This window comes from Bubalus bubalis, chromosome 8 (genome assembly GCF_019923935.1).
Source record: "Bubalus bubalis isolate 160015118507 breed Murrah chromosome 8, NDDB_SH_1, whole genome shotgun sequence".
In the NCBI taxonomy this organism is placed as follows: Eukaryota; Metazoa; Chordata; class Mammalia; order Artiodactyla; family Bovidae; genus Bubalus; species Bubalus bubalis.
In genome coordinates, this window is record NC_059164.1 from 15,725,790 (window position 1) to 15,743,626 (window position 17,837).

The following is a 17,837-nucleotide window of genomic DNA, read 5'->3' on the forward strand; positions in this document are numbered from 1 at the left end:
AAACAGTGGAAAGAGTAAAAAGATCAATGGTTGTCAGGGGTTTGGAGATGGGGAGGAATTAATAGAGCACAGGGGATTTTTAGGGCAGTGAAAATAACTCTATATGTATGGAGAAGGCAATGGCACCCCACTCCAGTACTCTTGCCTGGAAAATCCCATGGATGGAAGAGCCTGGTGGGCTGCAGTCCCTGGGGTCACGAAGAGTAGGACACGACTGAGCGACTTCACTTTCACTTTTCACTTTCATGTATTGGAGAAGGAAATGGCAGCTCACTCCAGTGTTCTTGCCTGGAGAATCCCAGGGACGGGGGAGCCCGGTGGGCTGCCGTCTATGGGGTCTCACAGAGTCGAACATGACTGACACGACTTAGCAGCAGCAGCAGCAGCAGCAGCAGCAGCAGCATGGTACTATAATGATGGATATGTGTCATTATACATTTTTCCAAACCCATAGAACGCACATCACCAAGAGTGAACTCTAAATGTAAACTATGGACTCTGGGTAATAATGATGTGTCAGTGTGGGTTCATCAGTTATAACAAATGTCCCACTCTGTAGGGATGGCTGTGCATCTGTGGAGGTGAAGGGTATATAGAAAATCTCTGTAATGTCTCTCAGTCTGTCTATTAGCCTAAAACTGGTCTTTAAAAATAGTCTTAAATACAAATGTGTAGTCCTGTGCAGTAGGATTATTTTTTGTTTATTTCACTCAGAGAAGCAACATTCGTCACACAGGAAACCAAGATAGTAGGCCGGCTAAGGGGGTCCTTAAAGCTTCATGGGCTGGACTTTGTGTGATTCTGAGAGGTAAAATTTTAAAATGGCCTCTTCCACCTATAGATATACTTTTGATGTAGAGGGGATTTTTTTTTTTTTTTTTTTTGCCAACCAAGGTTCATTTTCTCTTCCCTAGTAGTTTAAGTGGAGGTAGCTAGCAAGGAAGAATCCTCTTAAGTATGTGGGCTGAAAAGCAAGCTGTTATATATGATTCCACTCATTGAGGATTATATTTCTTTTGTTTCTTTCCAGGTTGCCTGGAAATGTTAGTAAGTGTAAAATAAGTGTTCTAGGATCATATAAGTAAGAGAGAGTATGTGAAAGTGAAAGTTATTCAGTTGTATCTGACTCTTTGTGACCCCATGGATATACAGTCCATGGAATTCTCCAGACCAGAATACTGAAGTGGGTAGCCATTCCCTTCTCCAAGGGATCTTCCCAACCTAGGGATTAAACCCAGGTCTCCCACAATGCAGGCAGAATCTTTACCAGCTGAGCCACCAGGGAAGCCCAACTCAGGTGGGTAGCCTATCCCTTCTCCAGTGGATCTTCCCGACCCAGGAATCAAACCCAGGGGTCTCCTGCATCGCAGGCGGATTCTTTACCAGCTGAGCTACAAGGCAAGCCCGTAAGAGAGAGTAAAACAGGTTTAAAAAAAAGTTATTTGTGTATGTGTGTTTGTATATTTGAGTTTTGAAATGCTAATAGCATTGTTACACTGAATAGACAGATATAGTATATTATATTTCCCAAATTTGTTTGACCATGGGATTCTTCTTTCATAAGTTTTTTTACTAAAATCCGGGACATAAGTAGGACAGTTCATAAAATTATACTCTAGATTAATGGACGGAATAACTGGCCAGTTGGAAAAGAATCTCTTGCTGGCATGAAAGCAAATAACTTTTGCTACTTTGTGTTGTTTTCCTAATTCAAATGGTAAAATACTTCTCATGTACTCAGACTTAACAAATTAGATACAAATTAACTCATCCTCTGTGGCTTCAGAAGCATAATTATAGATTAGAAGACCAAGTAGCCATCTTTGGTTTTGGTTTGATTTGAATAACTTGTTAAAAATCAATGATTTTTAAAACACTGCACTCAACAGAACTTTCTGCAGTGGTAGAAATGTGCTATATCTGTGCTGTTCTGTATGGCAGTCAGTAGCTACATGTGGTTATTAAGCATGTAAAATATGCTAGTGAGGCCAAGGAACTGAATTTTCTGTTTTATTTTTGTTAATTTAAATTATTACATGTGGCTAGTAGCTTCTGTTTTGGACAGTGCAGTCTTTAGAATATATTTGTATATATGTGCAATTAAAATGAAATCTTTTTTGGAAGAGTTGAAACTGATGAATATACTTAAATAATTTATATTCATGTCATTTTATAGCCACATGATTGAAAGAATTTCTCCCAGTGGTTTTGTACTTAAAAAAAAAAATATGTAATTTACTAGATAGATTTCAGGACAATATTTTTTTACAGTTAGTTTTTATGTATTTCTTTTGTATAAGCAGTACTACATTCCAAATGATCAAAAGGGTTTCACATTCAGTTTTAAGAAAAGAATGACAATAGGAAGAAAGAAGGTACCCTCAGATGAGACCTCGGATTTAGTTTCATTTGCCATTGGTGTGCTGGCCAGAATTGAGGCATCTGCAGAATTTTTCTGGTTATTGATTTATCTCTAAGTTGGAGATACAGTTTATATAAATATCCTTTGAAAAAATTAGAGCTTACAAAATGAAAATAGTGTTATAATGTTATTGTTAAATAATTATGGAACATATCAGAAATTTGACTCATTTTCTGCAAATATACTCTTGAGTTTTAAACATTGATCCTTAGTCATTTGATCCAAAATCAGATGATCCTTAATCATCTGATTTTAGGTTAGAGTAATGCCTATGTTTGGTAGAAAGGCAAAAGTATTAAGGCATATAGATTCTCAAAAGAAAAGTTTGACTAAAACTATCATAATTGAATAATTTTAGAATAAATTGTTAAAGATATAACTACTTAGGGATTAATTTCAGAGTAGTTTTTCTTATCAAACACTGAGATTAGGAAATTTTAATAACCAGTTATTTGCAAGCAGCTTATTTAATATATTAATAATACCTCTTTGCACATGCCAACTAAATAAAATATTTTACTCAATAATATGACTAAATAGTTTCACTTTAGTATTGAACTCTTAAAGCAGTTTATATGTGTTTTTATTCAACTAGCATTCAGTTGTTACTGGTTTTATTTTGGAGTATCATTACTTTTAAGAGCTGGTAATTATTTAAAAAGTTGTCCACAAGCATTTTGAATTGTATAGAACTGATGGCTTCCTCATAAGAAGTTGTGCATTATGTAGAGTCACAGATGTAGCCTCAATATAAATCATGAATTTTAGGTACATAATAAAAAATAATTTTAAAGCTATATATATTTATATTTATGTGTGATAATCAGTGCCCTTTGTCTGTCTTAAAATAGTGGTTTTAATGTTCCCTAAGTTGCAAAAATCTTCTCATATATTAAAGATGATAGTTTTACTATTTTTCATTTTTAATACAACCAGTAAACGACCTTACTATGTGGCAGTTAATGTTTTATGGTGTATTTGGATGAAGTGTGTATTATGGATTAAATCACTCAAAATGTTTTAGGTAAAAGCAATTCTGTTTGCTGACATGTAGCTCAGTTTCTTTTTGTTTTTTAAGATGCACTGCTTTAAATTATAGTCAGTTTACAAAGGATTAATTTCCAGAGTAAACAAGCAGCTCATACAACTCAATACCAGAAAAACAAACAACCCAATAAAAAAGTGGGAAAAAGACCTAAACAGACATTTTTCCAAAGAAGACATACAGGTGGCTAACAAACGCATGAAAAGATGCTCAACATCGCTCATTATTAGAGAAACGCAAATCAAAACCACAATGAGATATCACCTCACACCAGTCAGGATGGCCATCATCAAAAAGTCTACAAACAATAAATGGTGAAGAAGGTGTGGAGAAAAGGGAACCCTCTTGCCCTGGTGGTGGGATTTAAATTGATACAGCCGCTATGGAAGACTTAAAAAACTAGGAGATTGCTTTAAAAGCTAGGAATAAAAGCACCATATGACCCAGCAATCCCACTCCTAGGCGTATACCCTGAGGAAACCAAAATTGAAAAAGACACATATACCCCAATGTTCATTGCAGCACTGTTTACAATAACTGGAACATGGAAGCAACCTAGGTGTCCACCAACAGATGAATGGATAAAGAGCTGTGGTACATATACACATGGAATAGTACTCAACCATAAAAAGGAGCACATCTGAGTCAGTTCTAATGAGGTGGATGAACCTAGAGCCTATATAACAGAGTGTAGTAAGTCAGAAGGAGAAAGATAAATATCATATACTAATGCATGTATATGGAATCTAGAAAGATGGTACCAAAGGATTTATTTACAGGGCAGCAGTGCAGAAGCAGACACAGAGAAGAGACTTATGGACACAGGGTTTGGGGAGGAGGGAAAAGGCGAAATGTATGGAGAGAGTAACATGGAAACTTACATTTCGATATGTAAAATAGATAGCCAATGGGAATTTGCTGTATGACTCGGGGAACTCAAACAGGGGCTGTGGTAACAACAACCTAGAGGGATGGGATGGGGAGGGAGGTGGTAGGGAAGCGACATGTGTATGCCTATGGCTGATTCATGTTGATACATGGCAGAAAAGAACAAAATTCTGTAAAGCAATTATTCTTAGCAAAAACAAGAGTAAATATTATAGTCAATTTAGCCTAATCTTTTCCTATTTTTATAATAACATATTTTTATATAAACATGCTTGATGTTTTTCAAAAAACGGTACTACCTATCAATAGATATTTGACATAGAGGTAATCTGTAAGCCCACTGCTTCTAAACACATGCTGTTGATTTTACTTGTATTTTATATAATAAAAATACCATTTCATAATTAGCTTGCCTTTTCTCTTTTAAAAAAAAAATACCAATATGCATATTTCACAGTTCTCTTTGAATTTGATAACTTTAAGTTATTGCTGCTGCTGCTGCTGCTAAATCGCTTCAGTCATGTCCGACTCTGTGCAACCCCATAGACGGCAGCCCACCAGGCTCCCATCCCTGGGATTCTCCAGGCAAGAACACTGGAGTGGGTTGCCATTTCCTTCTCCAATGCATGAAAGTGAAAAGTGAAAGTAAAGTCGCTCAGTCGTGTCCAACTCTTAGCGACCCTGTGGACTGCAGCCTACCAGGCTCCTCCGTCCATGGGATTTTCCAGGCAAAAGTACTGGAGTGGGTAGCCAGTGCCTTCTCCGTTAAGTTATTAATGTTGATGTAAAAAGCCAAATGTTTTGAGTAACATTACTCAGAGACATCTTAGATTGACTGTATCTAAGTTAGAATAATAAACATTTCACAGGGTCATGAAAGTTCTAGCTTTTAAGGTTTTTAGTATTTAGTATAACCCCATAATTGGTATGTGCTAATATGTTTGAGTTGCTATGAGATTAAGGAGTAGAGACAAAATTCCTCATTTTTTATTTGTTTCTTTTTTTAAAGACACCTAGTTGTTGGGCAGAAGAAGGTGCAGAAAAGAGATCACATCAGCGTTCTGCATCATGGGGGAGTGCTGATCAACTGAAAGAGGTAAGTTACTTCTGTTTCCAGTCTGTAACATGCTCTGGTCCTAGCAAATTATCTTAACTATTTCCTGAATATAATGATACTTCCTGTATTTGTGATAAACTTACCTCTTTCAGAGTTTTAAGGGTTGCTTTCCACTTTTTGGTGAATAATTTTGAGATTACATGATTTGTGCCCTTCATATTTTTATGAATATTTCTTATGTACTCACTGAGCTTTTTTTGCCTTTCCAGAATGAAGTCTGATTTTATGTAATTTTATCTTGTTCATTTTAGTTATTTTTTTCCCCATTTCAGCGTTCTTGTTCTTGAATTACAGCAACTAGAACTATAGATCACAGTTTTTACAAAGGTACGATAAAGTTAGAGAAACTTAAAGTTGAAAGATCATCTAGTCCATCTCCTATATACATACTTGTATACTTCTGGTGATTCACATTGTTGTACTCCAGAAACCAACACAACATTATAAAGCAATTATCCTCCAATCAAAAATAAAAAAGAACAAAGCACTTCTTAGAAAATGTTCATCTGGTCTATTATAGTCATTCTCAGTGAAAAAGCTCATCACTTTGCAGGGGAACCAAACCAGTTCAGTTGTTGCAGCTTAAGTTCTTAACTAGTTTATTTTGTATATTGAACTTAAAATTATACCCCTAAGTTTTGACTCTGCCCTCTGTATCAATATTGAAAAAGTATAATTTAAATATTTGAAAGGCTTGCAGTATGTCATTTTCCTCCAGGATAAACATTGACATTTCTCTCAAGTACATTTCATATGATAGTTTGCATACCTCTTAGTATCATTTTCATATACTTTAGGTATCAGTATTTCTCATGTACCATGGTATCTGGACTGAATAGATACAGTAGTCTATTCGCATAGTCTGTTGCCTATGACTGTGTTACATTTTTAGTTGCTTCATTACATTATTGATGTAGAGAAATCCTCAGCTCCTATCCATGCCACATACAAACACACATGCACAAAATCAATTTTTACCAACAGCAACAAAAAAGGAAGCTGTCTCCAGTATATCTAGTTTAAGATAGGCATTGAGTACATATATACATGCATAGACTATTGAGTGATATTGAATAAAAAGTAAATTTGCTCTTTTATCTCACAGGTAAATATAATCTTAAAGCTATAGCCAGGATTTGGTGTAGTTGAACTTTGGACAACAGCAGTTCATGATATACCCTATTAAAAAGGAATGGCTGGCATGACGGAGTGAGAGATTTAACTACTCTCCTCACAATAGAATAATAAAGCTGGACAAAATAATCAAAACAAATTCAGCACTCTGGAAATCAATCAAATTGAGAAACCTTATTCATGGAAAGTATTGAACTCCTGAGGGTAAGAATAACACAAGTTTGTGGTGTTCTTACTTGGTGCTACGCTTCTTTCCCTATTCCTCATCTCCAGCTTTGCAGGTGTGGTATTTCAGCCAGGACGGGGCAGGCCTTGAAAACCAGAAGCTTTGCTGCCCCTGCTGGAGAGAGAACCTTGCTAAGGGAGTATTACAGAGTAAAATAACGTTCTTAGTTGCAAAGTAGGAAGGACCTATGGCTCTGCTGATCTGAGATTGTGGGGTGATTTCTGGCAAGCCCAGACTCACAGAGTGGCAGGATTTTATAGAGAGTTCTAGGAAGTCAGACAGTCTTGGAGGCTTGATAAGTTCACCCCATATCCCAGGTTGACTGGAGGCTGTAGAATAGTGTAGCAGAATATCAAATGGGCCCAAGTCACCCACTTCTCAATGGGTAGTATAGCTTAAGAATAAGCGGAAATGAGACTAAACAGGCCCAGTGGTAATAAAATCTGAGGCCAGCTTGTAAAAGGCCCACGTTTTGAATGCACTCCTCGTTCCACACACAAACCTCATTCAAATATACACACATCCTGAGAGTGGAAGCTTTATTGGACTGAGGTGTTTGAGTAAAATGTCTGAATAGTGTTTTGCTAAACAGTAAGGTGACACTGCTGGAGAAGGCGATGGCACCCACTCCAGTCCTCCTGCCTGGAGAGTCCCAGGGACGGAGGGGCCTGGTGGGCGGCAGTCCATGGCGTTGCTAGGAGTCGGACACGACTGAGCAACTTCACTTTCACTTTTCACTTCCATGCGTTGGAGAAGGAAATGGCAACCCACTCCAGTGTTCTTGCCTGGAGAATCCCAGGGACGGCAGAGCCTGGTGGGCTGCCGTCTATGGGGTCGCACAGAGTCGGACACGACTGAAGCGACTTAGCAGCAGCAAAGAGTCAGACACGACTGAAGCGACTTAGCAGCAGCAAAGAGTCAGACACGACTGAAGCGACTTAGCAGCAGCAGCAGCAGCAGCAGCAGCAAGATGACACTGGAGACCACTTAAAAAGGTATGAAAAAGCCAGTCTTAGAAAAATGAAGGGGCAGGAGAAATGGAGGAGAGATGTCAGTGGCCACATATTGTGGGGAAAACAGGCTTTTAGTCTATCAGCTGCTCTCAAACAAAATCAGAATCTAGTTGCTTCAATATATTATCTAAAATGTCCACATTCAACAAAAAATTTAGACATATGCAAAGAAACAAAAGAGGATGACCCATACTTGAGGAACTATGCCTGAAGAACTACAGATGGAGGTTTGTAACATTATACAGGAGGTGATCAAAACCATCCCTAAGAAGAAGAAATGCAAAAAAGGCAAAATGTCTCAGAAGCCCTTACAGATAGCTGAGAAAAAAAGAGAAGCAAAAGGCAAAGGAAAAAAGGAAAGATATATCCATCTGGATACAGAGTTCCAAAGAACAGCAAGGAGAGATAAGAAAGCCTTCCTCAGTGATCAGTAGAGGAAAACAATAGAATGGGAAAGACTACAGATCTCTCCAAGAAAATTAGAGATACCAAGGGAACATTACATGCAAAGATGGGCACAATGAAGGACAGAAATGGTGTGGACCTAACAGAAGCAGAAGATATTAAGAAAAGGTGGCAAGAATATGCAGAAGAACTATACAAAAAAGATCTTAAACCCAGATAACCACGGTGGTGTGATCACTCACCTAGAGCCAGACATCCTGGAATGCGAAGTCAAGTGGGCCTTAGGAAGCATCAATATGAACAAAGCTAATGGACATGATGGAATTCCAGCTGAGCTATTTCAAATCCTAAAAGATAATGCTGAGAAAGTACTGCACTCAATATGCCAGCAAATTTGGAAAACTCAACAGTGGCCACAGAACTGGAAAAGATCAGTTTTCATTCCAATTCCAGAGAAAAGCAATGCCAAAGAATGTTCAAACTACCACACAATTGCACTCATCTCACACGCTAGCAAGGTAATGATCAAAATTCTCCACGCTAGGCTTCAACAGTACATGAACCAAGAACTTCCAGATGTTCAAGCTGGATTCAGAAAAGGCAAAGAAACCAGAGATCAAATTGCCAACATCCATTGGATCATTGAAAAAGCAAGAGAATTCCAGAAAAACATCTGCTTCATTGACTATGCTAAAGCCTTTGACTGTGTGGATCACAACAAACTGTGGAAAATTCTTCAAAGATGGGAATACCAGACCACCTAACCTGCCTTCTGAGAAATCTGTATGCAGGTCAAGAAGCAACAGTTAGAACTTGACATGGAACAATGGACTGGTTCCAAATTGGGAAAGGAGTACATCAAGGCTGTGTATTGTCACCTTGCTATTTAACTTATATGCAGAGTATATCATGCAAAATGCTGGACTGGGTGAAACACCAGCTGGAATCAAGACTGCAGGGAGAAATATCAATAACCTCAGGTATGCAGATAACACCACCCTTATGGCAGAAAGTGAAGAGGAACTAAAGAGCTTGATGAAAGTGAAAGAGGAGAGTGGAAAAAGCTGGCTTAAAACTCAACGTTCAAAAAACAACGATTGTGGCATCCGGTCCCATCACTTCATGGAAAATAGATGGGGAAACAGTGACAGACTTTATTTTCTTGAGTTCCAGAATCACTGAAGATGGTGACTGAGGCAATGAAATTAAAAGACGCTTGCTCCTTGGAAGAAAAGCTATGACAAACCTAGACATCATATTAAAAAACAGAGACCTTACTTTGCCGTCAACGATCCATATAGTCAAAGCTATAGTTTTTCCATGAGTCATGTATGGATGTGAGAGCTGGACTATAAAGAAAGCTGAGGGCCACAGAATTGATGCTTTGAACTGTGGTGTTGGAGAAGACTCTTGAGAGTCCCTTGGACTGCAAGGAGATCAAACCAGTCAATCCTAAAGGAAATCAATTGTGAGTAGTCATTGGAAGGACTGATGCTGAAGCTGAAGCTCCAATAATTTGGCCACCTAATGTGAAGAGCTGACTCACTGGAAAAGACCCTGATGCTGGGAAGGATTGAAGGCAGGAGGAAAAGGGGACGATGGAGGGTGATATGGTTGGATGGCATCACCGACTCAATGGACATGAGTTTGCACAACCTCTGGGAGTTGGTCATAGACAGGGAAGCCTGGCATGCTGCAGTCCATGGAGTCGCGAAGAGTCAGACTTGAGTAAGTGACTAAACTAAACTTGATTCTTGAGGGATAAAAAACAGTCAGTAGAAACTGTATCTAAATGTCTCCATATGTTGGATTTAGCAGACTGAAACATCAAAGCCCCTATTATAAGTATGTTCAAAGAACTAAAGAAAACCATGTTTAAAGCATTAAAGGGAAGTAGGACATCTATGACTCAATGAATAAAGAATATCCACAAAGATGCAATTATTAGGAAAAAATATATAAAACTCTATAGAGCTAAAATGTATAGTAACTAAAATTAAAAATTCACTAGATGAACTTGGTAGAAAATTTGAGATGGCAGAAGAATCAGTGAGTTTCAGTACAGGTCAATAGAATACTCTCAAAGAGCAGAGAAAAAGATGGAAGAAAAGTCAGAAGAGCCTCAAAGGGAAACATTCCTGTGGGGAAACATTAAGTTCATATGTATACACAAAATGGAGATGGAGGAGAGGAGAGGGGAGAGGAGATAAGTTTGAAGAAATAATGGCAGAAAACTTTGCAGATTTGATGAAAAACAATCTATGAATTCAAGAAGCTCAACAAACCCCAAGTATGAAAACAAAAAACTACACATAGACACATCATAGTTAAACTGCTGAAAGCCAAAGGAAAAGATAAAATCTTGAAACTGGAAGAAAAAAATGACACGTTACAGTAGGGGACCAATAATACCGTAATGGCTGATTTTTTTTTTATCAGAACACTAGAAACCGTAAAGCGGGACATATTCAAAGTGCTAAAAGAAAAAATATCAACCAAGTATTCTATATTCAGAAAACCTTTAAAATAAAGGTGAAATAAAGTATTCCGAGATAAAGATTCACAGAATTTCCTGCTGCTAGGCTGTCTTACTCTTCATACAGTTCATGGGGTTCTCAAGGCAAGAATACTGAAGTGGTTTGCCATTCCCTTCTCCAGTGGACCACATTCTGTCAGACCTCTCCACCATGACCCGCCTGTCTTGGGTGGGGTCGCAAAGAGTCAGACTGAGCGACTGAACTGAATTGAGACTGTCTTACAAGAAATACTGAAGGTACTGACTCCAGCTTAATTCAAATCGATAGGAAAATTTGAAGAGTGTTGGGTATGGCAAATATGTGAGTAAATATAAAACAATCTGTAGATACATTTTTCTCATTTTTCTACCTGTTTAAAACACAAGATTACATGAAACAATAATTATAATACTATTATGCTGGGTGTATAACATATACATTAAATATAACAGTAATAACACAAAAGAGGACAAGGGAAAAGACATATTTTGGAATATAGATTCCCATTTACTGAAATTAAATATTATTTTGAAGTAGACTATAATAAATTATCTGGTCCCATCACTTCATGGGAAATAGATGGGGAAACAGTGGAAACAGTGTCAGACTTTATTTTTCTGGGTTCCAAAATCACTACAGATGGTGACTGCAGCCATGAAATTAAAAGGTGCTTACTCCTTGGAAGGAAAGTTATGACCAACCTAGATAGCATATTCAAAAGCAGAGACATTACTTTGCCAACAAAGGTTCATCTAGTCAAGGCTATGGTTTTTCCTGTGGTCATATATGGATGTGAGAGTTGGACTGTGAAGAAGGCTGAGCACCCAAGAATTGATGCTTTTGAACTGTGGTGTTGGAGAAGACTCTTGAGAGTCCCTTGGACTGCAGGGAGATCCAACCAGTCTATTCTGAAGGAGATCAGCCCTGGGATTTCTTTGGAAGGAATGATGCTAAAGCTGAAACTCCAGTACTTTGGCCACCTCATGCAAAGAGCTGACTCATTAGAAAAGACCCTGATGCTGGGAGGGATTGGGGGCAGGAGGAGAAGGGGACGACAGAGGATGAGATGGCTGGATGGCATCACTGACTCAATGGACGTGAGTCTGAGTGAACTCCAGGAGTTGGTGATGGACAGGGAGGCCTGGCGTGCTGTGATTCATGGGGTCGCAAAGAGTTGGACACGACTGAGTGACTGATCTGATCTGATAATAAATTAAAATTCTTGTTATAATCCTTAGAGCAGTTCCTGACAAAATAACTCTATATAAGAATAGAAAATATCAAAAGTAGAATGCTGATGCTGCTGCTAAGTCGCTTCAGTCGTGTCCGACTCTGTGTGACCCCATAGACAGCAGCCCATCAGGTTCCACCGTCCCTGGGATTCTCCAGGCAAGAACACTGGAGTGGGTTGCCATTTTCTTCTCCAATGCATGAAAGTGAAAAGTGAAAGTGAAACCGCTCAGTCATGTCCATCTCTTTGTGACCCCATGGACTGCAGCCCGCCAGGCTCCTCCATCCATGGGATTTTCCAGGGAAGAGTACTGGAATGGGTTGCCATTGCCTTCTCCCCAAAAGTAGAATAAAACAATACAATAAAAAAATATCATGAAAGAAAGCACCTAAAGGAGGAAGAGACGAGTAAAAAAGATGTGACACAAGTAGAAAAATAGCAAAATGACAGGAATAAATCCAGTTATTTAATTACATTCAGTGAATGGAGTGAACATTCTGTTCAAAAGGCAGAGATTGTCGAATTGGATAAAAAAGCAACGCTCACCTATATCTTGTCTATAAGAAACACACCTTATATTCAAAGATATGAATAGGTAGGTTGAAAATAAAAAGATGGGGAAAGCTACACAGTGAAAAGAGTAATGATGCTTTCTTATCAGATGAAATAGACTTAGAAAAAAATATTACTGAAGACAGAGACATTTCATAATTGTTCATACATCTAACAACAGTCTCAAAATGCATGAAGCACAACTATGGAAGAAGAAATCATTTTGCTTAACAATATTTGATAGAACTGGGTAGAAAACCAGCAAGGAGATAGAAGAGTTTAAACAGTGTAATCAGTCAACTTGACCTAACATACATAGAAAACTGCCCATTGACTGTAGAATACACATTTTTTTCAAATTGAAACATTTTCTGGGTTAGACCATAAACTGGGCCATAAAACAAGACTCAATAGGTTGTGAAAGACTCAAATCATATAGCAGAAAATAATCTTGTAACAAACCCAAATATTTGTCATTTAAAGAACATTTACCTAATACCAAAAATGAAATTTTAAATATTTGAATAAATGAAAGCAAAAAAGACAGCTTAGAATTTGTGTTTACAGATAAAGCAGTACTTCAAGGAAAAGTTATATGTAAGTGCACATATAAAAGAAAATTCTCAAATCAGTACCTAAGCTTCCATCTTAAGAAACCAGACAAAGAAGAGAAGATCATACTGAAAGCAAGCAAAGGAAATGATAAAGAATATAACAAAAACTAATGAAACAGAAAAATAAGAGAAAAGTCAATGAAATTAAAAGTTGTTTTTTTGGAAAGATGAACAAAGTTGACAAACCATTAGTTAGATTGACCAAGGAAGAAAATATACAAATTACCAAAATGAATAGTGAAAGAGGTGCCATTACTACCAACCTTTTAGAACATAAAGGTTTTATAAAGGAATCTTATAATCAAATGTATGTCATCATTTATTAATAGAACATAAGATGAAATGGATAAAATTCTAGCAGGATAAGAATTACTAGAAAGAAACAAATTACCAAAACTGATTTAAGAACAAATAGAAAAATATGAGTATAAATTGTAGCAATAAAGAAATTAAGTAAGGAATTAAAAATGTTCTGCAAAGAAAATCCCAAGGTTTGATATGGTGAATTCTATCAAATATTCAAAGAAGAAACAATCCTTCAAAAGCTCTTTCAGAAAATAAAAGAGAAGGGAGCACTTCCCAATGTATTTTATCAGTCTAGAGTTATCTGATGTTGGCAGGCAAAGATATCTCAAGAAAAGAACATTTCTGATCAGTTTCTCTCTTGAACATAGATGTAGACATCCTTAACAAAATATTAGCAAACCAAATCTATCAGCTTATAAAAAGGATTATACACAAAGAGCGAGTGAGATTGGTTCTAGAAATGCAAAGTTGTTTTAAGATCCAAAATTCAATTAATGTAAATACACTATATTAATAAACTAAAGAACAGGACCACATAATTATCTCAGTAGAGTCAGAGAAAGCATTTGCCAAGCTCCAGTATCTATTCATGATTAAAAAAAAAATCTCTAAATAAACCAGGAATAAAAGAGAATTTTCTCTGCCTGATAAAGACCGTTTCTGAAAAACCTACAGACATCATCATATTCAATGGTGAAAGCCGGAATGCTTTCCTCCTAAGACAAGGTAGTGATGTCTACAGTCACCTTGTCACCACTTCTCCTAGTATGGTACAGGAAGTTCTAGTCAGGCAGAAAAAATGAATAAGACATTTGGGAATGGCAAAACTGTCTTTATTCACAGATATATGGTCCTATATATAGAAATTCCTAGGGAACATACAAATACATAAATTACTAGAACTAATACAAGTTCAGCAGGAAAAAAAACATCAACATACAGAAATCAAGTGTTTGTCTAGGTATCAGATGTGAACAATCCCCAAATCAGAAAGTAATTTGTTATAGTTGAATCAAAAATATTAAAATATTTAAGAAGAAATATAATAGAAGCAGTTCAAAATTTGTACACTGGAAACAAAACTGCTGGATAAAGTTTTTAAAAATTTAAATAACTAGAAGACTGTTCATGGATTGGAAAACTCAATATTATCATTAAGATGGTAATTCTCCTCATATTGATTTAGTGTAATCCCTGTTTTTTCATAGGGTTTTTGTTTTTGGTAAAAATTGACAAGATGATCCTAAAATGTATGTGGAAATGAAAAGGACCTAGAATGGCAAAAGTAATTTTGAAAACAAGGAAAATTTTGGAGAACTACTTCTTATATAATTTCACTACTTCTTGTAAATCTATATTAATGAATTTGGCAAAATACTAGCATAAAGAAAAAATATAGATGATTTAAAATGGTGAACCCAAGGATAAATCCTTGTATTTTATGGTCGGTTTTTAGCAGAGCTGCCAACACAACTCAGTTGAAAAGGACAGTGTTTCTAACAACTGGTACTAGAATAATTACATATCCATAGCAGTCCCGCTTCTGGGCATATATCTGGAGAACAACATGAGCTGATAGGATACATGTACCCCAGCATTCACTGAAGAGCTGTTTATGATAGCACACGGAATCAACCTAAATGTCCATTGGCAGAAGAATAGATAAAGATGTGGTATATGTGTGTACACACACACATGCACACACACACAATAGAATATTACTCAGCCATTTACAAGAATGAAATAGTACCACTTGCAGCAACATGGATGGACTTAGAGATTGTCAAACTGAGTGAAGAAACTCAGAGAAATATTGTATGATATGGCTCATATATAGAATCTAAAAAGAAATGATACAGATGAACTTACTTACAAAACAGAAAAAGATTCACAGACAAAGAATGAACTTATGATTGCAGGAGGGAAGGATAGGGGAAAGGATAGTTAGGAAGTTTGGGATGGACATGTACACACTATTACATTTTAAATGGATAGCCAACAGGGGCCTACTGTATAGCACATGGAACTCTGCTCAGTGTTGTGTGGCAGCCTGGATGGGAAGGGAGACTGGGGGAGAATGGATCCATGAGTCCATTTGCTGAGTCCCTTTGCTGTTCACTTGAAACTATCACAAAATTGTTTGTTATACAAACAATACAAAATTAAAAGAAACTTAGATCCTTGACACTCACCATAGAGGGAAATGAACTCAAAATGGATCATAGTCCTGAATATAAGCTCTAAAATTTTAGATCTTCTAGAAGACCTTGGATTAGGCAAGACATTCTTAGATACAGTACCAGTAGTAAGGCCATAAAAGAAAAAAAATTGAACTTCATTTAAATGAACATTTACACTACATGACTAAAAGGATGAAAAGACAAAACCAGACAGAAATATCTGATATAGGACTTACATCCAGAATATATAAAGAACTCTTAAAAATCAATAAGAAGACAGCCCATTAAAAAAAGGGTAAGATACTTTGATAGAAATTTCTCATCAAAGATGTATGGATGGTAAATTACCACATGAAAAGGTATTCAACATCATTTGACATTAGGCAAACGTAGATTTAAACCTCAGGATACAACTACACACTACTACAGTGACTGTAATTTAAATGACAGATAACACCAAGTGATGGCAAGAATGAAGAGCATCCGGCTCCCTCAACATTGTTGGGAAAATAAAATGTTACAGCCAACTTTGGAAAACAGTTTTGACAGTTTCCTTAAAAGATAATCAGAGAGACTTCCCTGGTGGTCCAGTGGTTAAGAATCTGCCCGCCAGTGTAGGGAACACAGGTTCAATCCCTGACCCAAAGAGATCTCACATTCAGCAACTACGCCTGTGTGCCACACTGTTGAGCCTGTGCTCTGGAGCCCATGAGCCACAATTCCTGAGCCTGCGTGCTGCACCTGCTGAAGAAGCTCATGCACCTAGAACCTGTGCCCCACAACGAGAGACGCCTCCGCAAGGAGAAGCTGTGTACCGCAGCAAACAGTGGCCGCCCCGCGCTGCAACTGGAGAAAAGCCTGCACAGCAGCAAAGAATCTGTGCAGCCAAAAATGAATAAATGAAAACTTCATCAGAAATTTAGCATATAGCCCAGCAATTCTATTTCTGGGACTCTTTAAGAGTCTTGAAAACACCTCTAAAAACAAAAAAATCAAAATAGCCATTGTTTGGTAAATGGATAAAGAAAATGTCGTATATTCATGCAATACCAGACTGTTCAGCAATAAAAAGGAACACTGTGATGAATCCTGATACATGCTACAGTGGGAATGAACTTCAAAAACGTTTTACTAAGTCAAGAGTCAGCACATTTTGTTTTTCTATGAAAAGCCAGATAGTAACTATTTTATGGTGTGTGGGTCACAGAGCCTCTGCTGCAGCTGCTTAGCTCCACTGCTGTAGGTGAAAGCAGCCACAGACAGTATGGAGTGTGGTTATGTTCCAATAAATTGTATTTACAAAAACATGTGGCATCCTAGATTTGGCCTGCAGACTGTAGCTTGCCACTCCCTGCTAAGTGAAAGAAGCCAGATGAATAAGATTACATATTATATGGTTTCATTTATATTGAAATGCCAGAAAGGGCAAATCTATAGAGGAAATAAAGCCCATTAGCGGTTGCATGTGGCTGGGACTAGGGTGGAGGCAGTGGTGATTGGCTAGACTCAAAGCAAATATGGGGGGGGATGAAAAAGTCCTAAAAATTGATTCGTGATTACTTTGTGCAACTCTGCAAAGTGATTACAACTTATTTAATTTTACCCTTACAATGGATGAAGTTAAGGCAATGTAAATTATACTTCAGTAAAGATGAAAAAAAAAAAAAAAAAGAGGAATAGACATAAAAGACTAGTAGGCTTTGCATGGCATATTCATGGTAGATTTTATATAACTGAGCCTGGAAAATGAGTATATGGGTAAAGACTACATAAAATATTAAGAATACTTATAAAAGATGACAAAACTGGGATCTGAGGAAATTACGAAAGCCAAAACTATTAATGTTATTGAAACAGTAATATTTTTAAAATTATATGCTACTAAAATTCGTTGTGTGTTTTTTTAAATAACTTTGACCTGCTTCCTTGTCATGGTATAAAATTCAGCTGTATCACATCCATTCTTTCTGAGTCAGAGATATGCTCCCCACCTCAGATAATCTGCATCTGGATTTCTGACTTAAATGTCAGTGAAAGCACCTGTATAGTCTACTTCTGCTTTGCTCCAAGCTTATAAGACTACAATGTGAAAAGTGTTCAAAGAAATACCTAAATATATTTTAGCTACATTTAAGACAAGAGAACCCCCTACAGACCATGAATAGAAGGGAAATCCTTAATGATGAGT

At 37.1% G+C, this 17,837-nt stretch overlaps 1 protein-coding gene across 2 annotated transcripts in view; it reads left to right on the plus strand.

Annotated features, from left to right (window-relative positions):
• The window catches only part of GLCCI1 (glucocorticoid induced 1), a 107,727-nt gene that overhangs the window by 47,941 nt on the left and 41,949 nt on the right, over positions 1 to 17,837 (plus strand). For both annotated transcript variants that reach the window (XM_006058671.4, XM_025290893.3), the window contains exon 3: positions 5,365 to 5,451. In XM_006058671.4, the coding sequence (XP_006058733.4) occupies positions 5,365 to 5,451 (87 nt within the window). The remainder of the gene's footprint in view (positions 1 to 5,364; positions 5,452 to 17,837) is intronic.